This window comes from Armigeres subalbatus, chromosome 3 (genome assembly GCF_024139115.2).
Source record: "Armigeres subalbatus isolate Guangzhou_Male chromosome 3, GZ_Asu_2, whole genome shotgun sequence".
NCBI lineage: Eukaryota > Metazoa > Arthropoda > Insecta > Diptera > Culicidae > Armigeres > Armigeres subalbatus.
In genome coordinates, this window is record NC_085141.1 from 410,229,995 (window position 1) to 410,254,629 (window position 24,635).

General features: G+C 41.9%; 2 protein-coding genes across 5 annotated transcripts in view; one reads left to right on the top strand and one right to left on the bottom strand.

The window, feature by feature from the left end:
• Positions 1-11,598, bottom strand: part of LOC134227155 (titin) — a 31,437-nt gene extending 19,839 nt beyond the window's left edge. Inside the window, exons 1-2 of one of the 4 annotated variants that reach the window (XM_062708456.1) lie at positions 11,371-11,598; positions 10,158-10,563 (exon numbers count right to left, since the gene is read on the bottom strand). In XM_062708456.1, the coding sequence (XP_062564440.1) occupies positions 10,158-10,389 (232 nt within the window). In that variant the 5' untranslated portion in view covers positions 10,390-10,563; positions 11,371-11,598. Of the gene's footprint in view, positions 1-10,157; positions 10,677-11,262 lie in introns of all 4 variants that reach the window. The other 3 variants (XM_062708457.1, XM_062708458.1, XM_062708459.1) reach the window with 3 other exon arrangements.
• Positions 11,599-15,580: 3,982 nt separating this feature from the next.
• Positions 15,581-23,689, top strand: LOC134227161 (mucin-19). The gene is made up of 6 exons (XM_062708468.1): positions 15,581-16,631; positions 17,850-17,944; positions 18,690-21,940; positions 21,999-22,169; positions 22,236-22,343; positions 22,412-23,689. Exons 1-6 carry the CDS (start codon positions 16,417-16,419, stop codon positions 22,559-22,561), a joined length of 3,990 nt encoding a protein of 1,329 aa, XP_062564452.1. The 5' UTR covers positions 15,581-16,416; the 3' UTR covers positions 22,562-23,689.
• Positions 23,690-24,635: the final 946 nt, after the last annotated feature.

Below are 24,635 nucleotides of genomic sequence, written 5' to 3' on the forward strand. Positions count from 1 at the left end.
TTTTCATCACTGATTTCAAAATTAAGCATGTCGCTTAAATATTCTGATTTTCGTTAAGAAAAACATTTTACGTTGTTTTTCTGCAGCAAATGTTGTTACGTCGTGTTGTAAGTGTTGCAATTTTTTGTCGCATGTGCGTGAAACGTTTCAACTTGACGCAACATTTCGACGTATCAACAATGCAGCGTACGGAGCAGCGTAACATTTCGACGAAAGTAGCATGACCTCGGTCATACTGACGTATCAAAACGACGTATGTGATTTATCTGTTGCAGAACGTTGTAACATATATTTTTATCAAAATAACTGAAATGTTCACACGCAGTGCAGATTTCAGGGTCAGTGACGATGAACCTTTTCATAATGTATCGTTGAGGTGTATTCAATTGCAATAAAAATGATTAGTTTCTAAATAGGAATAAAAATGAAATCTGAAAACTTTCAAGCTCATTTTCTCAGCTTGATCAAAAGGTTACATACGCCGATTTGAAAAAGTTCCCGAGATATGACCAGATGCAATTCGTAACGTTCATAACGCAATGCACTTTATGCAAAATGCACTTTTTAACTTTTTTGTTCTGTTTTTGTATTTATGACATTTGTGACTTTTGTCATAGATTCAGATTAGTTTGTCGAACGAATTTGATGACTTCTGAGTAAAGCTCTTTTTGTTTAGTTTTATAAAGCTCTGTCAAGCTAGTGAATTTTGTTCCAAAACTATAATTTGCTCTAATAGTATCATATACCGGACATCGCAGAATTGTGTGCTCTGCGGTTTCAGGAACATAGCAAATATCGCAGTTTTCGCTCTCTGTTAATTTCATTTTTCCCAGCCAGTATTTGGAGAAATCGTGTCCTGCCATTAATCTGTTTGTAAGCCGTATGTCTGGTCCCGACATGTCTGTTTTTGTGAACCATGGTTCTAGGTCAAAAGATGGTTGTATCTCATAGTATTTTTCCCCTTTTCAGCTGAATATTGTTGGTACCAGTTTTCGGCTTTCTCCTGTTTTATATTTTTCAGTCGAAATTGTGAATCGGTACGAAGAATCCTATTGCGGTAAACTGGTGGATCGTCGCAAGTGAGTCCTAGTATGGCCAGCTCGTCTGCTATCTCGTTCCCATTTAGGTCAGTGTGACTGGGTACCCATTGTAGAGATGTATTCCGACGGTCGGCGATGCATAGTATTTCAGCTAGTATCTCAGGTCCGGCTCTGAGTGCTTGGACGTCTTCTAGCATTTCGCAGGCAGTTTTGGAATCGGTGAGTACTACGACGTTGTTCATTTCCCTTTCTTCGATATATCCCATTGCTATCCGAATAGCCAAAATTTCCGCTGACGTGATACTCGTTTCTTCTTCTAGTTTGAAGTACAGTCTTTTCTTATGTGCTTCCACATACACGCCTACAGCACATCTCGTTCCAATCTTGGAGGCGTCCGTGTAGATTCTCTGTTTTTCTTTGTAGGGTCCATTAAGCAAGTACAAAACCATTTTGTTTAAGGTTTCTTGGATTTGCGTTCTTTTTGCTGCCAACCATTCCGTCAAGGTATGCATGTATTTCGACATTTTTAGTCTGTATTTTGGTGATTGGAATTATGTTGTTGAACATGTTCTGATGTTGGAAATATATTTTCTAGGTATGAGTACTTGCTCATATCGTCGTCTTCTGGTCGAATTAATTGTTTGAGTTGTGCAGCTACTACGTTGTTCCTCTCGAAGTATCTCGCTATTTCTTTCGATGTGACGTACGCTTGCCTCAGCTCAATTGGCTCTTCTCCTGAAATTGCAGCCAAGGTGTTTAATGGCGTAGACCTGGTGCATCCTGTCGCTTTCCTCAGAGCCATATTGTTCGCGGTAATTATTCTTTTCCGATTCGTTGCGCTGGCATTGTTATGTATCATGCACCCATATTCGATTGTGCTCCTTACTAGCGCTTTGTGGATTTTGATCATAGTTGATGGGTGTGCCCCTTTTTTAATACCAGTTAGGACTTTAAACATATTCGTTCTATCCACCACTTTCTTCTGCAGTTCTCGTATGTGTGGACCGAAACTGAGGTATCTATCCATAGTGATTCCTAGGTATGGGTGTGTACGTACTGTCTCTAATTTTTCATTGTTGATTTGTATGTCCATTTCTTTATTGCTGTTCTGGAATAGTATTGCTTTTGTTTTAGCTCCGTTGATCTTTAGCTTCAGTTTCTCTGCTATTGCAATGAATTTGTCTACTGTATTTTGCGCCTTTTCATTTAGCTCTTGTAAATTCCTTGCTGTTACAAGTATGCCGAAATCGTCGGCGTATTGTACTAACTCCACATTTTCCTCCTGTATTTCGTGTAAAGATGCAGAATAGAGATTGAATAACGTTGGCGACAACACATCTCCTTGTGGTAGACCGTTATTTATCGTTCGAGTTATTGTCTCTTTTCTCATATGGAATATTATTTTGCGATTTGTTAGGAAGCTGTGTATCCATGCAACCAATTCTGGTGTTATTCTGATGTCGTATAGTATCTGTGCTAGTATTGTGCAATCAACAGTGTTAAACGCATTGCTTAGATCGATGAAGATCATGGCCGTTAGCATCTTTTCGCGTTTGTTTTTCTTGATGGCATTCGTGATGTACGATAGACAGGTTGTCGTCGATGATCCCTTTCTGAAGCCGAAAGATGTTTCAGGTAATAGTTGTTTTTCCTCTACCTCTTCTCTTAGCCTCTCTAAGACCGCCGTATTCACTACCTTTGTTAAAGTGGGGACTAGTGATATAGGTCGTTTCCCAGCAGGTGTCGTTTGTTCTTTCCCAGGTTTGGGAATCGCCACTATTTTTATGGCTTTCAAGGTGTCCTCTACGTGTCCTCTTTTCCACATTCCGTTCAGTTCTTCAATCAGGTTTTCGCCACTTCTGTATCCAGTTTCCTCAACATTTCATATGTTATGCGGTCCTCGCCTGGCGCGGATCTTCTTTTCCCTTTATCGGCTAAGATTGTGCTCCATTTTTCGATGGTGAGAATGTTGTCCTGGGCTAAAGGTAGGGACGGTGTGTATGCTACGGGATCATTAGGTCCAAAATGCAGATCTAGAAAATCCTCCGCTACTTTCCTATCGTCTTCCAGTATATTCGTTACCTTTCGCTTAATTTTTTCCCTGTTAATCGTCCTACTTTAGCCCATAATTCGCTTGAGCTCATGAATGGTGTAATTTCGTTGGAAAATTCTTCGAATGTTTTTTCATCTCATCTCGCTTAAGTCGTTGAAACAATGCAGCTTTTCTTTTATATTCTAGCAGGTTTTCTAGTGTAGACATCCCGTTGAACTGCTTCCTGGCTTCTGATTTTTTGCTTACCATGCAACCTCTACTTACTCCGACCACCATGGTTTCGGCGTTCGATCGTCCTTCTTCCTGTTCTATCTGTATGCCTTGGTTACGTATCTGTTCAGGTCTGTTATTGTTTTCACATCTTCCTTGCCTAGTGCGCCCAAGGTTTCGCTTATCCTGTTCATGTTATATATGTATTTCTTCTTTCTCTGCGAGCCGACTATGTTTACTTCTATGGCCATGTGATGACTACCTATGCCGAATTCTAGAACTTTCCATTCGGCGTCATTCTACAGGTTAGGACTGATAAGGGTTACATCTATTGCACTTGATTTCTTATTTAGCTGGATCGGCCTGAATGTGCTCTCCCCAGTGTTCATGAGGACCAGATCTACCCCTAGCATAATGTCTGCAAATATATTTCCCTTCCTGTCACAATTGTCGTTTCCCCAAAGGTAGTGGTGCGCGTTTATGTCACCTCCTAATACAACTTTTCGGTGTACCCTAAGCTGATTAAGAAGCCTCTGTATATCCTCTTCGAAATCTTTGTTTGATGTTGATGGACTCACATATAGGGCACCTATTCCAATATCTACTATTGGTATCTTCACAGCGCCTGTCTGTATGCCATCGCCTGTATCGCGTAGTGTCAGGGGAATGAAGTTATAATCATAGTGATGTAATATCGCCACTCCTCCATAATTATCATAACGAGATTTAGGTATTAGATGGTAGTTAGCTATTCTATATCTACTGCTGTTTTCTAGTATTGGTTGCGTCCACGTCTCTGAGAATATAGCTATATCATAGTTTCCTTCTACTAGTACTCTCCGAATTTCAGCTTTTGCTTTTCCAAACTCTGAACGTTGCATTGCAAAATTTTTGTTTTATTTTCTCCCGCGAATTTTAAAGAAAATGTTTATAGAGCTTTGATATAGTTTTTTTGTTTGTTTCAGAACTTACTTTTTTTTTATTCGTTTTCGACTACAGAACTAGTTAGATTAAAGTGCTTTTGCGTGCATATTTTGAACTTACGTTTTGTCTCCTCGGATGTTCCAATCTCTTGTAGGAAGTCGGCGTAGAATGACATCACCGTGCTTTGCAGATTCCGGTTCGCTGTTGCTTCTGCATTCCGTTTGGCATCTTGTGTTAATCGTTCCCATCTTTCTTTTTCAGAAACCTTGTGCGTGTTGTTCAAGGTAATTCCATTGGTCTGGCTACCGGCCTCGGCCTTGCTGTTTAACTGCGTCGCTTGATTTTGCTGGGTGTCTTCGGTCCCAGGCCTTTTTCCTCCAGATGTTTTTTGGTGTTGTCTTTGGGTTTGTCCTTGTACATTTTAACCGCCGGTTGAATCTTTGCTCTCTGCTCGTTAGTCTTCTGCCATTGTTCTCGTAGTGGGTTGGAGAACATTCCAGACGACATTTCCACGTATGTGTTTGGTAAGCTTGGGAAATCCTCCGCATTTTCTAGTGGTGCGTATGCGTTCTGGGTCCATATTGGGTATAGCTCCTTGGCTTCGGTGAATGTGATGGCACTTTTTGCCATTACCTTCTTTATGTTAAGCTGTCTTATTTTCTCCTTGCAGGTTTCATCTTGTGTTTTGTGTTCCGTTGATTTACAGTGTGCACATCTCATTGGTTTCGAGCAGTTTTTGAACTCCTCTTCGGTTTCGTGGGGAGATAGGCACTGCCCGCATCTCCTACTGCCTTTGCAGTTATCGGCGAAGTGGTTGAACCGTAGACATTTACTGCAAACAACTAGCCTTTGGATGAACGGTTTCACATTGCTGTTGCAACAGAACAGTCTTACTCGATCCGGCAGCACTTTTGCACGGAACATCACGCTTATACGGTTGATTGGTAATCTTTCCAATCCTTCTTTACAGGTCATTCGCCTTACGCTTACAATAGGCACGTCACACTGTATGTCTTCCTGAATCTCTTCGATCGGAATATCTGCCGGCACTCCAGCGACTATACCTGTCACGCAGACAAGGTGGACTGGGACATACGCTTTGTATTCTCCATTTTCTCTCGATTGATTTCCTCCATTAGCGCGTTTGCTTTCACGTAGCTGTTCACGTAGAGCATTATGCGATTTTTCCCACTTGTTTCATGTCTTCGATATGCTTTTGTATCCATCCATTTTTCGCAGCTTGCTACCGAGTGAGTATTTGTTAATTCGTCTTACTCCATTGTTCGTATCCCGCAATTCGAAATACAATCGGTATGGCCCTTGATCTGATCTGTTGTAGGTTATGTTCACTGCTTCTCCGACTGTGCTCCGCCCTCGAGGTCCACTTGTCCTTGCTCCTGTTGTAATGTCGTTTTGTGTTTGCCAACTCGCTGCTCCTAGCATGCTCCAGTCCAGTATTCCTTCATTTTCTTGCTGTTGCCCCGCTAGGTTTTGAATATCAGGCGGTTCCTGATTTCTGCCCTCCATCTTGCTGCGCCAAATGGCGTCCCCGGCGAATCGATTTTCTTCAACAGATTTGTTTCCTTTTTCTTTTCACTTCTTCTTCCAAATAGTTTTTCTTTTGTTCACTCTTACTGCGTCGTCCGAATTCGGCTGCTTTCCCTCTTAGATTTAAAAGTTTTGATCTTCAGTAACTACTATCACGACCACGCGCGTCGGCTGTACTTTTTCGAATGGAAATCGCTTTCAATAGATAACGATCAACGATAAAAGAGAGGCAAAACTTGTTTAATTCATTACAAGACATGAAAACAAGTTTATTGCCCTTGTATACAAGTGCGACAGAATCGGATGTGCAGCCCCCACCGAGAAGCTACGATAAAACGCTTCGTTCTCCTCAAATGCCGATGGGACTATATTTATTTCGCACATCTGTGTAAAACAAGCTGAAATGCATCATCAAACCGGTGCTACCAGGGCAAGTGATTTGAACAACTCAGTTGACTTCAATTGACTTGCCAACAGTCGAACCTTGCACTTCCTTAGATAATCAAGGTTTAAGTACAAAATTACAAAGTACAAAAGTATAAGTACAAAATGAGGAATTAGTTTTAATAAAATCCATTTAGGTATATGGGGTCGTACACATATTACGTAAGCACTTATGGGGGGAGGGGAGGGGGGTCGGTCAATATCTTACGCTCCATATAAATAAAAAATCATTTGCATGAAAAAAATCTTAGAAGTGGAGAGGGGGGGTCGAAAAACTTAGAAAAATTGCTTACGTAATTAGTGTACGACCCCGTGCAACGTGCAGTGTTAAAAAAAAGCATGATCGCAACGGGATTCGAACCTAGAACACGAACAATAATCACATTCAGAGGTGCTTACTCTACATACCCCATTACATTTACTTCTTATAACAGTTAGGTTGTTCGTTTCATAAAGGCTACGCTTGTTGGCATTGCAAGCAACCTCTGTTCGCGAGTAAACCAACTCTTTTTGCGCCGCTGCTTGATAAGAACGAATTTTTGTTAATTGCCAACATAATAACAATAATATCATTCAGAATCAGTGTAAGAAGATCCTCTTTGCGCACCTTTATAATCAGAAACTTTGATCTAGGTCGCAAGATTTTATTTTTTAAAAGTTATACGGGAAATATCCCGCATCGTCGGTCGAACATTTGCAAAGGTGGCAGAACTGTACACCCGCCTGAAACGTGAAGCAACAAAAGTTGGACTGGTGATGAATGCGTCAAAGACAAAGTACATGCTTGTGGGCGGAACCGAGCGCGACAGGGCCCGCCTGGGAAGCAGAGTTACGATAGACGGGGATACCTTCGAGGTGGTCGAGGAATTCGTCTACCTCGGATCCTTGCTAACGGCTGACAACAACGTTAGTCGTGAAATACGAAGGCGCATCATCTGTGGAAGTCGGGCCTACTACGGGCTCCAGAAGAAACTGCGGTCGAAAAAGATTCCCCACCGCACCAAATGTGTCATGTACAAGACGCTTATAAGACCGGTTGTCCTCTACGGACATGAAACATGGACAATGCTCGAGGAGGACTTGCAAGCACTCGGAGTATTCGAGAGACGGGTGCTTAGGACCATCTTTGGCGGTGTGCAAGAAGACGGTGTGTGGCGGCGAAGAATGAACCATGAGCTCGCCCAACTCTACGGCGAACCCAGTATCCAGAAGGTAGCTAAAGCCGGAAGGGTACGATGGGCAGGGCATGTTGCAAGAATGCCGGACAGCAACCCTGCAAAGATGGTGTTCGCTTCCGATCCGGCAGGTACGAGACGGCGTGGAGCGTAGCGAGCGAGATGGGCAGACCAGGTGCAAAACGACTTGGCGAGCGTGGGGCGTATCCGAGGATGGAGAGATGCGGCCTCGAACCGTGCATTGTGGCGTCAAACTGTTGATGTTCCACCTAGGTTACTTGTTTATTTGTTTATATATGATACATCAACAGGCTGTATTAGCCCCAATGATGCTTACTTATACATAATTTATTACAAAATGCGAGATTACATTGTATGGTCTATCATTATCAACTATTCCTAAAAAAAAGAACTGAACCTCTCGCGAATTAGTTGACGGGACAAGTTAAAATCAAAAAAGAGATGCAACTCTGTTGAATAGTCTTTGAAGACCGCCGATAGCACCGAACATGCCGTAGTTTGTTCGGTGCATAGGAGCCCTGAACATCGAACTATTCCTAAGGGATCGGGGTTGCTAATTTGTGGTAGTTAATTTGTTCCAGAAGAGAAGGGCAGTCGAGTCGTCCTTGTAGTAGATCTGCTATCAGCAATGCCCTCGTTGTGCTTCGGCGGACGGAAAGGGATTCCAGGTCAATCAAACGGCAACGGCTTTCAAAGCTTGGAAGACGGAAGGGGTTTTGGCACGGTAATCTGCGCAATGCGAATCTAGGAAAACGACGCTGGACGGATTCAATTCTTTCGGCGCCGTTATTATAGTGTGGAGACCAGATGACCGAGCAGTACTCCAGAACGGAACGAGTCAGGCAACAATACAACGACTTTAGACAGTAGATGTCCGTTAATTCTTTGGCAATCCTGAAGATGAAACCCAAAACTTTTTATGCTTTGCTGACAACGTAGGAAACATGCTGCTTAAAGGTGAGTTTTGAGTCTAGAATAACTCCCAGGTCCTTAACTTGATTTACTCGTTCAAGTTCTGTGTCATACAAGATATACTTGTGAATTATTGTTTTCCTTTTCCGTGAGAAAGAGATTATCGATCATTTAAAGGGTTAACATCAAGGTTAACATCCACATTCGGTTAAGCACGCACCAACTTGCAACGGGATCCAGTTGGCGTTGCAGAGAGTGACAGTCTTCAATGGAACAAATTCGCCGTAGTCCCTTGATTGTCAGAATGGCGTCGTTGAAATAGATCAGAAATATCAGTGGTCTCAGGTGACTACCCTGAGGAATGCCTGAGGTAGCGGCAAAATGGTTCGACTGATGATCTCCAATAACCACGGCGACCGGGAAATACGACTGAAACCATTGCAAGAGAGAACCATTGATTCCGAGGCAATCCAGTTTAGCAATAGCTACGCGGTGATTCAATTTGTCAAAGGATGCTGTTACGTCCGTTTTACTGCGATCCACCATGTTGCTGTTGATGTAGGAGGTAAGGCACAAAAGATTTGTGGCAGTAGAACGTGACCATGGAACGTGATATGTGACCAGATTCAGTCACAATCAATTTGCCGCAACTATTTTTGTCTGACTTGTGCTGCTCGGGGGGTTTCCTATTCATATGAGACAGTTATGCGATTACAGGCAGTATAGAAACGCAAATTTGATTATTCATTATCTCGCATTAGATAACTCGAAACGTGTAAAAATCGTCTAAATAATCAATGAGAAAATTTCAATTTTGTTCATTGGAAACGTAAACAAAATGCTCCAGCTTGACTGACTTGACTGCATTTAGAAGTTCAAACCACGATACATTTTAGTTCAAACCTTTCAAACCAATGATCAGTTTCCACTTTGTATAATCTGGTAATATCAACGCACCCTCTGAATGATCAATTTGCACCTTGTATTGTTTTATTTCTAACAACTTTAAAATTGTTTCTCGATTGTCGTAGGTACTTGTCGATTCTAAGTAAAAATATCTTTCTTTTGATAGGTACAACTTTCACAGCTTTTTAAATACCCCCTGAATATTCAGGAAGTTTATAATTCGCTATTTTCATTAGGTACTGAAACAGTATAAAATAATGTATGTTTAAATGACGGTAATTTCGACTAATTTCAAAATGGTTCAAACCATGATTCGCTGTTGTACTAGTTCGAACCTAATATTTTTTTGATCGTGTGATTTCAATCATGGATGCCAATCATGTAGGTAAGTATGGCATGGCCCCACAAAATAGCTCTTTTTTAAATCAATTTCTATGCATTCCCGTAATCTAAAAACTGCTAGTTTTATTTAAATCAGAAATTGTCATTTATTTACAAATAAGTTCTAATTTTACCAGAAGTGGGATTCGAACCCCACCCTATCCGCACCTCCATAGCAAAAATAACATCGCCTAACCCACGGCACCAAATCCATTCAACTTCGAACCATTGCCTAAAACTAGAACACGAGAAAACTCGTCGCTAAAAATAAAACGCAATACGCACTGCCTCCCATTCGCATCCAATATAGAAAGGCAATATGCCCCCTCCCAGTGCTGCAGCAGTTCTCCAACTTTCCCCATTTATTGCATCAGCTTGAACCTCTCCTTCCAGCCTCCACCCTGTTGGGATTATTCAATAACCACTCCCCGCATGCAAACCACGCAATCAATGAGCGAGTTAAATAATTGGAATTCTACAATATAGGTATGGAAAGCAGCTGACTTATAAAGCAACTCCCCAATGATCGTGACGTAAAATTACCTGCATTCAAACCGGACAGCAGCATGTTATGATTCTGTCTGCTGAGCAGTTTCAGCTTCAAAGGATCCAGCACCGTCACTTTGCGGATGGTTCGCCCACCGTCGTTATCGGTCCCAGACACTGAATCACCACCACTCTGCTGGACTGCTGGTTCCTGTTTGATAACTAGACCGGGAACAAACGTCGAATCGTCACCCGGTTCCACTGCGGCAGCTGCTGACGTCGAATCCATGGTGCCTGCCTTCTGGTCTGCTTTTCAGCTGCACTTTTTGCGAACCACACCAAATACGGATTCCAGTTATTGGGAATTTTCTCCTCTTATCTGCACTGCTTTTCACTTCAGCTGAATCATACTTCTGCTGCTTCACAAAATGTCCACTTAACTACTATAATTTGTCGAGATTTGCTGTTGAAAAAATCATTTTTCCACGATTTTTCTTTAATTTTACTAAAAGCACATTTTTCGATGCCTGACTGCTTTCTCAGCGCTCCAATAAGAAAATATCGCAGAGAGCAAGACTTTGACAGCAACGGACCGAATGGAACAAGCGAAACGAGAATAAAAACGCGACGTGCACGGTGTTGGTCAAATTCACAGTGGTTTGGAAGCGTCAGAGCATGCCCATCGGATAATCTGGCATTAAACCCTGACCGTTTGATTTGGAAATTAGGTAAACAGGACAGCAAAAATTTAATATTTTATATTAAACTATCCAATAGGATTCAGAGGTACAATATGCTACTACATTTTTGGAGGTAAATTGTTTTACAAACGTGATCATCGGGAATGACCTCAAGTCCAAACCCGTACTGCTTTCCGTTTTTAATTAAATTGCTTCTAGAATTTTTGAGAAGAGTTTTAAAAAATTCCCGTATACTTTCCCGTGCAATTTTTTTCAAATATCTTCCTTCGGCTTCTTCATGTAGCCTTTAATCGCTAATCGCCGCAATGCTTAGTTCAAACCAGTTAAATGCGATCTTTCCCATTTCCAAACCACTGTGAAACCCAACCGAGGAAAAGCAAAAAAGCGAGACGTCCGCTGAAAGGGCAAAAAGGCCAGAAAGAGAAAAAAAAACTGAACAAGAACAGTAATTTGAACACTACACAAAGAAGCGCCCACGACGACGGCGGAGTCCCAAACCGAAAAGCAAGAAAAATCCACTGACGCTGGAATCGAACCGGGGTAGATTAGAATCGAAAACCGCCAAATACCTATAACTATTCACAATTCTTCCACTTGCACTGCGTTTGCGTAACGATAAAGATTATAGTCGACGCACTTGTAATCGAAATTATCACGTTTTTCCGCCGCACCACAAATTATCGCGAATGTACACGTACGCAAATGGCGATCGAACTGTGGAAATTTTGCCTTTGTAATAAATAAAAAGGGAGGGCGAGGTTTTTGATTGGAATCGCTCGAATCGGTAAGCAGAGCTCTACTTGACCGACCGTTAGGCAGAAAATCCTGATGATGAAATGCGAGAAGAATACCGTAACCAAACAAACAACGTTATCTCATTTTAGCAACCAATGCGCGTGAAAGAGACAGACGGTAGTCGATCCTGATTGTGCGCGCAATTTTGTAGTGCCAGATGAATAAAAAATGTCCCAAACATTATAACAGTTATAACAGTTAGTGCACGGAAGAAAATCTAGACAAGAATTTCAAATGGTCCTATGTAACATCTGCCATGATAGGCCACCCAGGAAACCGTTAAGCACTTTAATAAGCCGGATTAAGACCATATAACAGCTTTTCATTGCCCATAATCTCTATATATGTTTTTCAAGTGCTTATATAAGTATAAGTCTCAAGCAGCAGGAGAAGCCGTTTATCGGTATAACGCTTAGATGTAAAGCTAATCAGCTCTGTAGATATACAAGTCGAATAAGCGAACCTTCATCACCAATTTAAAGCTATCATCTATGACGTTTGGGTGAAATCATAAACAATAACGCCCATAATTTTATAAGCTGTCTCTTTCACTCGCATTTGAAACAGATTGTTTTGAAAATCGGATATGTACAATAACAATGTTAACGATAATGTTTAACATTTACTTGTAGAAAATGCATGATTCTTGTTTCAGGAGCTGTGGATTTGTTTTATATTTAGCTAATATTAATCGCAACCGGAAAGGCTCGCTGAAAGATACCTTTCAAATAGGCTTTATAAGAAATGTGTAGTGTGGTTCATTATCTTCTTCTTCTTACTGGCATTACATCCCCACACTGGGACAGAGCCGCCTCGCAGCTTAGTGTTCATTAAGCACTTCCACAGTTATTAACTGCGAGGTTTCTAAGCCAAGTTACCATTTTTGCATTCGTATATCATGAGGCTAACACGATGATACTTTTATGCCCAGGGAAGTCGAGACAATTTCCAATCCGAAAATTGCCTAGACCGGCACCGGGAATCGAACCCAGCCACCCTCAGCATGGTCTTGCTTTGTAGCCGCGCGTCTTACCGCACGGCTAAGGAGGCCCCTGGTTCATTATATTCAATAGTAAATAAATCATACACGAATTGCATTTTTTTTTTCGAACATTTTCCTCGCCATTGACATGGAAGCAAATAGAATCGTTGAGGCGAATAGAATGCTTATGATCATACTGTACCATCTGATACATCACGGATTTGAATGAGTGCATTGCTTGGAAGGGATAAAAACAGAAGGATTTCATCTGCCTTTGAATCAAATGGCGAGAAAGCATTGAACAATTGAAAAATGAAAAAAATGAAAAATGAACCATATGTAATTAGTTGGACGGAACTTTATTTTTGTATTTAAGAAGCCTATCTAAAGTTATCGTTTAGGTAAAGATTAATAAATATTTTGTCTTAGAACAAATTCACAGCTCATACAGCGTTTATCCGGCATGGTCCATGCAATATTTGTTGTAGACTATTATAACAATTAATGAAAAGCATATTTATTGTAGATTTAGTCGAAGGGTGCATTCCAAGGAATTTTTGCCTTTGGTTGTTTCAAATCACCGTTCAAATCTAGGGAGAATGTTCATGCTTTCGGCTGATGCAGATGGTATTACAAATATTTTAATTATTGGTTGAAATTAAGCTGTGTAATTGTAAATTCCTAATACCTTGCATAATGCATTTGCAATATGTGTTTAAATCTCATTAGATCACATTTTTCGTCTATCGAATGCGTTAAAAAATACTTCCAACTTTCTTGCAAATATTTCTACTTGCAAAAGTATAGTACTCTACCCTTCGACACGTCGCGACGCCTAGCCGAGCTTAGAAGCAACAACAAAAGCACGTGGGTAAGCTGTCAAACTGAAGCAACGCAAACAGCAATGAAAGTGCGGGAATAAGGCAAGGATCTTCCGCATGCGTTACGCCAATGCGAGGAATGAACAAAATATAGTAGCTCTCTAATTCTTTCATCGACCGACCATTTGAACGTCGAGTAGCAGGACCGGCGATTTCAAACCGTTGGGTCCAGTTTTAAATTCAACGAACAATACAAGACAGATTTACAAAAAGATGTTTCTAATGCGCAGAGCTTAAAATATTCATCTTCATGAATCAACTTCCCACATAATTACAAACTGTAATTGGATATTTTCCCGTGCGTTCGGCCACAGTATCCTTTACTGTTGACAACTGTAAATGAACAATCTTATGTAAAGTTTCAACAGTTTGTGGTAAGGTTTTTTGACAAATAACAGTATGTTGAATGGGTTGTTAAGTTATATCACCATAAAAAATCGGCCGTTTTCGCATGCAAAATTTTTGCTCGACAGTATGATAAAATGTTGACATATAATGCAGGAAATATAAAACTTTTTAGGAACAGCATGTTGTATATTGACATTTAGTGATGATGTCGAGTAGTTATGGTTGAATCGACCGAAAAATATTTGATAACCGCAACGTAAACTGAGAAGCTATATCTTACATCGTAATAATGATTCTGACCATATAACATGTTGTTTTTATTATGCGGGTTCGCTCAGAATTTTGACCAACATCGCATGAATATTCAAAACATAAAAGAAACAGAAAAAAAACATTATTAGGCTCTGTCTCATTTGGAGAATAAACTTAAATGTGACAGTTCGAAAATTAGAAATTCACCCAGTCATAATAATGGTTGGTGCTATCCAGCAATTCCAATAAGACATCGATGCTAAATGATTCGATATCTGTCAAAAGTAATCTTGCTCTGCGAGCAGGGTTATTTGATAATTTTTGAAATGTCACTTTTAAGTTTAATTTTAGTTTAATTCTCCAAATGAGACAGACTCTTAGCATTGTTTATGTCGTTGAAAGTGCCTCGCGGATGAAAATCGGATTCAGTTTTATGTGATGAATTACTTTACTTATTTGAATTTAGATTTCAAATAAAATATCAATTTGTAAAATGTGCATAAATCTCGGGTACTTATTCAAAAGGACGTATGTGATTTTGTAAACAAAGATTCAAACGTCGATTTGTCCAATCTGATAGCACTCCCACGCAAACCATCACCATAGACTGGTAGTGGAAGCCTTAGGCTACCTGTTGGTGGTGTTGGTTTGCGTGGGAGTGCCATCAGATAGGACAAATCGACGTTTGAATCTTTGTTTACAAAATCACATACGTCCTTTTGAATAAGTACCCGAGAAATATTCAATGACTAATATTCAACCGAATATTGACAGTCCAGAGCCGACTATGAATATGTCTGGAAGTGAGCTGACAAGTGAAGAAAGGTGCACGCTTAGAATAAATCGCCGAACTCGGTAAAATTTTACCGAAATCTCAACAGCAGAACTATTCGAGTCGAGTCGAGTACGAGACACTGAAGACGGCCTTACTGTTGAGGTCGAAATACGTATCTGTCAAGATACAATTAAGTGGTGGAATTCAATGGGATTGTACAAACTCATCTTATGACAAGTGATTTTTTCGATATTTGTTTTCGATTTTAAAAATAGTTAGAGGCTTAAAAAAATATGGGTTCTTCGGGAAAGTTGACCTTAAATAAGTCAAAAAATCGAATGCAACAATAAAACGAGATACAATTTTTGACAGGGAAGGTTAATTTTTTCGAGAATTTTTTCCACCGGCTTTTCTCAATGTTTACGTTTTGGATATAGGCTCTTTTCACATTTTAGGCGAGAAGTATCGCTTAACTTTTCAAAAGGACCTAAGTAACATTTTTCCATGAATTAGTTTGAATAGCACAATCAACATAAAAACATGAAAGCTTTTGATTGCAGTACTCAAATGAATTCATGAAAAAAATGTTACTTAGGTCCTTTTGAAAAGTTAATCGAGAAAGTGTTCTTTTTTTCTGACTAAGATTTGCCACAGGGGCAAAAAATTTCCCTTTTGTCTGACGCGTAATGGCGCGCACCTCCTAATTTTGACCCTGGCGATCGTATGCTTTGCACAAAAATCGTGGAAAAGGTGGAAAAGCACCAAGAGGAAAAAGAAACGAGATTTTGTGCGAACCACACAGCAGCAGCAGTGAGCAAAGGTAGAACGTAGTGTGGAGGAAAAGCTGCTTATTGAAAAATATTTCGTCTCAAAAGAGTGAAGAAAAGCGCGTTCGAATCAAAGTATCCGCGGAGTTTTCGTGAACAATTACAGCCGAAATGGAGGATTTCTTCCGAGAAAACGGCGGAGAAGTGTAGAAACTTGTTTTTGGAAGCGAATAATCCAAGCGCATTCTTGTGGAATTCAGTTTCGGGACAGGAATTTTCCGGACGCAGCCACGGAAAAGCAGATCACTGATTTTTCAAGCCTTTTTACCGCTGACTGCTTCGAAGCCATCTGGGTTGACAAAAATTTTCCTGTTTTCCGTATCTGGTGTGGTGTGCAATCCCACCCATTCGTGAAAAAAGTGATTTTCGAAGGTGAAAATTTGTTGGGTTAAGTTTGGGACTGCACGCAAGAAGAGAAAAAAAAGGCAAGATTCCCCTCGCGCAGAGCGCACTGCTGGCCATGGCTCGCTTCGTTTTGTTGCTAAGGAGAATTTCTAGCTGTCACAGGAGACTTCGGATCCGGAAAATAAGCTTGAATGGTGTTTAGTTTTTCAATCCAGTCAGAGATCCGTATTTGAACATTGTTGGCAGTGGGTGAAACGAAAGGGAAAGAAGAGGGACGCACATAACTTTTCTCATAAAAGTCTGGTGTCGTGGCTGAAGGTTTTTGGAAACAGTTTCTGGATAGGCGCAAATAATATTACAATCAGCTCGGGTGGGGATCGGAGCTTGAGTGGGGAGGGTTCCATTTGGTTATGAATATTCCGGACAACGCTGGGGTCAACGTTACAGAAACAACGAAAATGCAATCAACGGGATCGTCGGTGGCCGGAGGCGGCGGAGCAGGTGCTCCGGGATCCTCTGGTGGAGCCCCCGGGACAACGGCCACGGCCGCCTACCCAATCGATTTAGCATCGGCGTCCAAAGTTTTGGTTCGTCCAACGGAGAAAACAATGCCAACTACTTACAGGTAATATATTTTCGTTTCAATTTGCATCGTTTTCTTTGGAGCTCTGTGGTTTCGTCGCAGTTTTCGTTGTGAAGGTGTTTCCTCGATAATTACGTTTGGATCGGTAGTAGTGGCGACGGTTGAGACTCCCTGTAGTTGTGGGTTTTATATTGCGGAGCGCAGTGCTGGCAAATTAGAATGCGGTTAGATGTGTGATCGATAAAAAGGAATTACGAGTTTTACAATGTTGGGGGAGAAGTCCACTTGGGCATTACTCCTTTTGCTGTCCCTGAACTCTATTGCTCAGTCGCATTTCAACCGATTGACTTGATTATTTTGTTATTTTTGTGCCACTTTGTAACTTCAAGAAGTCCTTTGTTATTTTTATTTCCATTCGAACTTACTTGACCTAAGTAAATGTCCTGTAACTGGTGGTCTGTCGTGACAAATAAAATATCAAAAATAGCACTTGTAGAGGTATTTCCACTTTTTTTTACTGTAACTTGTTCACACTACAGCGTCTCCCACAACACCTTCCTCCAATCAAATAATCAATAGAACCCCAGTAGCATTAAATACTCGGATGGACTCCAAAATTTACAGCTCCACAACTCCACAATACTATGTTTGGGATCTTAATAAAGCATAATATGTTTGTAAAAAACAAAAACAAAAAAATAGGATCTAGCGTTTTGTTCTCAAATTAAATCCTTAGATTCTTTGTACAGCAAAGATCGTTGTGGCCGAGTTTCAGAATGACTGATATGGAACAAAGTCTCTGACAATAATAGAACAAAACTTGCCAAACCGACATTATTCTTTGAGTTAAAATCTAACGTGGTTGAAGTACATTTACGAGAAACAGCGAATAGGAACATAATATCAAGCACCCCTACTGTTAATAAACGTGATGAAATCCTTATTGGTATAAGTGATACAAAGGACCGTGTCACTACAACGTTGCAAGCTGTGAGTGCGACTGAAAAACGTTTCTTTGTGTACAGTAAGCGAGTGATAAGCAAGAATACACAATCATTCCTAATTGAATCGCGAATCGTAAGTGCCATCCCGATAGCGACACATCTGCAGGTCACAACAATAACAACAAAAATTGTGCAAAAATTAAAAAAAAAAGTTACTGGCTATCTGCAGTCAGTTCATAATTTTTTCGTTCCCGACTGTTTTAATGCGTGACTCAACTTCCTACTGTATTAACTTTTTCGTTTGTTTCTCTCACAGAATCAACAATTCGGCCGGCAATCAGATGCGAGTAGTAATTCCGAGTAATGCAGCTTCGCAGACGTTCTACAGACATTCGATCAATTTAAAAACAGGTGAGTAGTTTTTGCCATCGTCATCATCCACTCTTACCACAATGTAGTCAATCAGCTGGTTAGTCGGTTTGCGTACAGTTAGGGAGGGGGGTTATCGACTGTAGTAGCTTGCTTTCGTTTTTACATAATATGCATGTGAGTCTTTCGCCTTCGATTATTCTGACCGAGAGTCTCGCTCTCTCTTTCTCTGCATCACACAACACCTTCTCAGCTCGGTGTTGAGAACGAAAGTGCTTATGTTGCGATAATTATGATCAGCCACTCGGTTTCCTGTCTTGGAGCAGAACGTTTTTAAGTTTAAAGTTCATTTCTGTCGAAAATTGAACATAGGGTAAGGAAGGTATTTTGGACCACCAGTTCGACGGCTCATATTTTGGACCACTGAGTGCAAATTCCTTTTGGTGGTCCAAAAAAAAGAGCCCCGGTAAGGGTGGTCTAAATATACCTAATTCACCCCAAATCTCAGATTGTACTTGATACCGTCATTGGGTCAGCCCGAAGGTCGGATAACAAAATCGTTCAAAAAGGTCTCAATTGATTTATTACATTAAACTATTCTACTAGGTATTATATGTAGTTGAAACAGTGACCCATTCTCACCCCTATTTGAACCATTGTCACTCCGCCGACGGTATTCAAAATTGCATCGACCAACATTCAAAAAGCTTCTTTAGCATTAGAATAAGCATGATTTTTCAGTAACGTGAATGAACAGATTAATGAAAGAAAATTGATTCCATTTCAGACCCTTCGTCAAATCGCACGCAAATTACGGCCCTTCCGGCACGAACCGTGACGCAGACATCGATCACAGTATCGCGCCCGCAAACACCGACCACGTATCATGTCCCATCGAGGGTCCCAACGACAGTAGCAAGTGGCCCTCGAGCTACTCTTACAGCGCCGATACGAATCCCGACGCCTCCAATCAGCGTAGCAAACATAAACACTTTCGTGCGTCAGTCGGTTCCGTCACGCACTTCTTCGCCGTCGGCCACAATAATTTCGCAGGGAACATCCGCCTGGATGCCCAACGTTCAGGTGCAGGTTCCAACCCAGTTAATCAGAGCAGGTAGCCTCACTCAGGCGCCCAGAGCTCGTGTCGTCGCGCAGACAATTCCTGCGAATCAAACATCCACCAACGTTAATAGCGCCACAATAACGGCCAATGTTGTAGCGCATCCTTCGTCGACTCAAGCCAGTCAACAGAATGTTTCACTCAGTGCAACAAACCCATCGCAAGCATTCGTGGCAACGCTGGCCACTGCCGTGCTTCCACCACAAAGACAAATCACGTCTACCCTCGTCTACACCAACAACAACTCCCAACAACCCTACTCCACCGGTACAAATCCACAACGATTAACTTTAGCCACTACCACACTTTCACCCCAACGACCGACAGGAGTGCGACCTATCCAACGCCTCCCAACAACTAATCTTGGAGTCCGTGTCACAGCGGGCAGCATCAGTATCCGTACGCCAAGCGTACCAGTCCTAGCTCCTACCACCGTATTAACAACCATCGCTTCTGGAACAGCGGGGACACAGAATCGCAACTCATCAGTCTCCACCGCAAACATCTCGAATGCCATTCCGGCTCGCATCATCCAAGTGCAGAATCCACAGAGCGGTCAAATCATCAGCGGTGGCCGTCTACCCACAAACTTGATGAACATTCAACCTCTGATCGTCAGTAACAACCGCATCCCTCACAGTAACATTCAACCCAGCCTCACAATTGCCCAAGTGAGCAAACTTGCGTCAGTTGCTGGCTCTCCACTGTCTAACAGCTCTGGTTCCACCCCGACCAGTCAAGACGCCGGAAGTGGCACCACAACCTTACAAACCGCCTCTGGTCAACAAATTGTGGTGAGCTCAGGCCAAGTCAGTGGCAATTCCGGATCTACAGCCACCATAATAACTGGCAACTTGATATCAAACCAATCGGGTAGTGGAGGCGGACAAGCGCAATCACAGGGACAAATCACCCAAATAGTGAATGTGAATCCTGGTTCGGTGGGTGGCGGACTGTCAGGACAGGCACCACAAATTGTGACCGTCAGTCAAGGGCAAGTTATTGGAACCGCACAAACTCTATCGGTGTCGAATTCTGGTGGATCTGGATCAACCACGGTCATACCCATTCCATTGGCCATCACCGGGGGAAGAAACGCGACGACCATCCCAGTGTCAGTTGCCACTCTGTCAGGTGGGCAGAACCCGATAAGTATCGTTTCTGGAGGCAGTACAATCACAGGGATTGTGCGAACTACGACAAGTGGTGCCGGCAATACTGGGGCAGGAATTGCCACTCCAACGATGTCATCTATTTTACCGATTGCAAAAGTTACACCTCAACAGCTGAGTAGCTTAAGCACAATTGAAGCCGTTAGCAGTTCTGGATCATACTCAGTGTCTGGCACTGGAACCATGTACATACAGACAAGGCCCCAACAGCCGAGTTCCATCGTTACAACGGTGGCCAGTTCTGGAAAGTCAAGTACTTTTAATGTAGTTTCTGGTGGTAACTCCGGTTCAGGTGCAACGCTTTTCCCGACATCTACTCTGTACTATGAACGTGTGACAGCTTCCCCGGCCTCATCTAGCCAACCAGTCACTACCTCTGCCTCCGGGACAATTACCCTTGGGCAGAGTGCTTCATCGCTGACATCCACGACGATCACAACAACGAGCGCTATAAGCGGACCAGTTTTCTCAATATCTTCCAGCACATTAAGCAGTGGTTCTACATCAACTGGAAGTGGTACTGCAACAATAGTTTCCGGAGTATCTAGCGGACAGTTGAGTTCAACCAACGTGATCACGACAACCGTGCCATCGTTGCCATACTCATCAACAGGCGGCCCATTTGCTATTGTTCAAGCGTCCGGGCGGAACATAACCGGTCCGATACACGGAATTGTATCGTCGTCCACCGCTTCCGTACAATCCAGCGGACAATTCCAAACACAATCCCAACCATCTCAGCCTCAACAATCGACAGCCCAAATTCAAGCCGTTCCAGTTCGATTCCACCCTCAGTTAATAGTTGATGGCAGCCAAGCGCAGCAAATAATCATGACTGGGTCTTCGACTTCGTCGGGGCAGCCACAGCAACAGCATATGCTCATTCCGGTTAATCCCGGAGGTAAAATAGAATCGCCGCAATCCAGCATCCTCCGCAAACGCGGAGGATCTCCCATCAAGGCAGGCAAGGATCTCACACAAACTCTGATCGCCATGGGCAAAGAGCGGGCCCGAGAATTGGAGCAGCGCGAACGAGAACGGGAACGGGAAATGTCTCCCCCGTCTCGGCCGGTATCTACGGACGGATCAACCACGGTCAGTGCCACATCTAGTCCCGGAGCCGATCAGCAAGAGCAAGAAGAAATCAAGGCCATGGCATTTGCTAACCGCAACGCAAACAGCGACTTACCGTTCAAACCCGTTCACGAGGAAATATTCCACCACGGACAGCAATCTTCTTCGAATCAGGATTCCCAACAACTCGGTCATCCTTTCCATCATGGGCCGCTACCACATCAGAATTCTGCAGCCGGGGGAAGCAGCAACGGAAACTATGAGCAATCGCCCCGTAAGAAACCACGAAAACAGAACGTTTCTGAAGGTCAAAAGTCCGTTGCCAATAGTTTACAGTTTTATGCGAACAACGAATTGGACAACAGTTACCGAATGGAAACGACAGGTGCGCAGAATTTAGCTACAGCTGCAGCAACAGTGACAGCGGCAGCTGCTATAGTGGAAAGCATCGCAGCTCAGCAGCAGCTACTTCAGGCAAAACAAAGCGGAAGCGCAGTGGCCGTTGCAGACACCAACAACAGTCTTGGCACTGGAAGCACCGCAAAACATGATCCGCAGCAAAGCCAAAGCGGATCGGGTGCTGGACGCGACGGAACGGTAGCGCTCACAAAAGATGTCGCAAGCTCATCGATAGCCAATTCACGTAAACCACGGAATGTCAGTTTGCTGGAGGTGAGTTTTTTTTTATCCTGCATTCGAATGTCCAATAATGTTGAATGTTACTTTGCAGTCATACAAACAGAGCTGGAAAGCGGCAAACAATCACTTCCAGCGCTATACGGACGTAAAGCAACGCGAAGAGCGACGGCCCACCATTGTGGATATCGCCAACCAGTCCCACGTGCTGCAAAAGGTCAACGGCTGGAAGATCTACCATCTCAGCGCGCAAATTGAAGATTTGGTAAGTAAACAACCCTCGGGTATTTAGAAATTGGTTACGAAATCGACCTTCTCCCTTCAATTGCAGTGCGAGTTAGAATCTCAGGCGTACGACAAGCTGGACCAGATGTTAAAAACGATGGAGGCCACACCGAAGCCGTCGGCGGAGATCGAGCGAATCAACGAATTGCTCAAGGTTTGAATAGCTTTAATCACCCGAAACACACTGAACGATAGTTACAATGTCCTTCCCATACTTCACAGGGCAACATGCAGCGCAGTAAGATCATCATTGACGGTATCAACGAAGCGCGGACGCAAATAATGAAAATTTTCGACCACAAGACGCACGTCTCGGATATAATCCAGCGGTGCACCTCCAAGCGGAACCTTAAGAAGCGAGAGAAAAGCTAAGTGCAATCCGGTGGCGAGTGATTTGCGCGGAAGAGATTTTTGTACATAATATCATACGACGGAGTACTGTCATCGTCGATGCTTCGTTTATTGTAGATATTTCCCCCAAATGTTTCGAACTCTAATGATAAGATAAATTGTGAGCGGATGACGTATCTGTACCGTAACTTTTCGGTAATGTTTGATTAGTCTCTGTACATTTTTCTTCTCCGGACATCGTGTGCGAGATAGAGCGTTCGCGGCAATTAAATTTTAGGCCCCCCTTAGGCTTAACTTATTCTAAGATATGGTGGTTACATCATGTTTTGAAAATCGTTTTTAGAGATCGTTCTATAGCTATTAAGTCCATAGTTTGTTCGAAGCTTATTAAGAGTTTGATTTTCTTAGTCAGGCAAGCAGGGATCTCCTCAGCTTTCTTAGCAGAATCGGACGACAACTTTCCGCATTTGAACCACTAAATGTTAGGCTCTTAAAGTGTGTTTTCCATAGTTTTAAGTGCAATAACAAGTTTTATTCATAACACGAGAAAAGGAAAGAAAAATGAAGAAAATCGAAAAAAGTGTACCCTGTTGGTGACAATCGGAAGTTGCATCCACATGCCTCGGATTTCCCGGAGATCCCTCTATTGTGCTTAGGAAAATATTTTAAAGCATATTTTGTAATGATACACAGATTTATTTTGTAATAGTGTCATAAAAAGTTGAACTTTATTAGTAATTAAATGCATGGTGTATGTCTCCAATAAGGATGAAGAATTTCAGTTTGTTATTACCTCTATGAAGTAAGCGTTTGTTCTCCTTTTTCGTAAATTCCTTGATTGGTTACAAAACGCCTGGAAAAAACTCTTTGGATCGTTTTCAAAAAAATAAGCGTAGCAAATAAGATATTTGTAATTTGTTTTAAAAAAAAGCTGAAGCAAACAATTTCAGTTCAAACGCAAAATAGCATACTTACATTGATACAAACCTGAAGTCGTAGGCATAGTAGCGCGAAAGAGACGGTTCTTAGTGATCCAGTCAGATTGAGAACAAGTGACTATGTAACTTCTCAATTTTACACTTACGAAGCAAATGTGTGTTACTAAGTAGCAGTTATTTCCTGAAAGATTAAAATTATAATTAGTAGAAACATAGAGTCGTCACTGTCCGAAAGAAAATGCCGTGGTTTGTTCTAAGTTAATTCATAACAATTGAAAGCGCGGGAACTGTGAACAATCTCCCTCTTCGTAGCGTTTATTAAAACGTTTATAATGATGTCTAATTCCAACAATTCTCTTAACAGGAAGAGAAGAGATACAGATATGTTCGGATTTTATCACGTTCCTATTTTGTCACGCTCCGATTTCGTCAACAAAATTATTCCGTTTTTATCAACAAGAGAATTCAATCAGTTTTTTTTAGAGATTTAGCTTATAAAATTAAATAACTTGGCCAAATGTTCTATTTATAGTACTTCAAGCGCTATTTAGCGGTAAAAAAGCCGTAACTAACAAGACAAGGTCTCTTTACCGTCTTCTCCCCATCGAAATAAAAAAAAAACAAGATGCGGGTTTGTTTTGCACTTCAGGATCAAGGATTACATTGTTATCTGGCGTTCTGATATAACCGAAAAATCGTTGAGAAACTTTTTCGGATGTTCTAGTCCGTCCAAACTGTTCTGGAGTACATATCCTCGAATGCATTAGGAAATATGGCTACAAACAAAATCTCCTAATATGGGATTTATGTCCAGCGATCATAAAACATAAATTGATCGAGTTTGAATAAACGTAAACTATTTCAGGGTCTCCAAAACGCCCTGGAGCTCAGAACATGTGATCTACCCGATCAACCAAGCCCTGAACGATGTATCCATGCATCGTTGAACATCCCAGCAGATCAATTTAGCCGATAGTATTTCACTCATAATTTTTACAAGCTACTACAGGCCTTTTTGGTTGTTCAAAACGTCCTTGAGTTCAGAACATGTAATCTAGTTGCTCAACCAAGTCCTGAAAGATGTACCTGTATATCGTTAAACATCCCAGCGGGTCCGTCGAGCCGATAGAATGGTACTTATTACTTTTACAAGCTAC

Bases quoted from the DNA above. Each gene is read 5' to 3' on its own strand.
- LOC134227161 (XM_062708468.1), top strand. From the start codon at position 16,417: ATGAATATTCCGGACAACGCTGGGGTCAACGTTACAGAAACAACGAAA. The intron at 21,941-21,998 runs GTGAGTTTTTTT...GTTACTTTGCAG, and splicing joins GGAATGTCAGTTTGCTGGAG to TCATACAAACAGAGCTGGAA. The intron at 22,344-22,411 runs GTTTGAATAGCT...CATACTTCACAG, and splicing joins GAATCAACGAATTGCTCAAG to GGCAACATGCAGCGCAGTAA.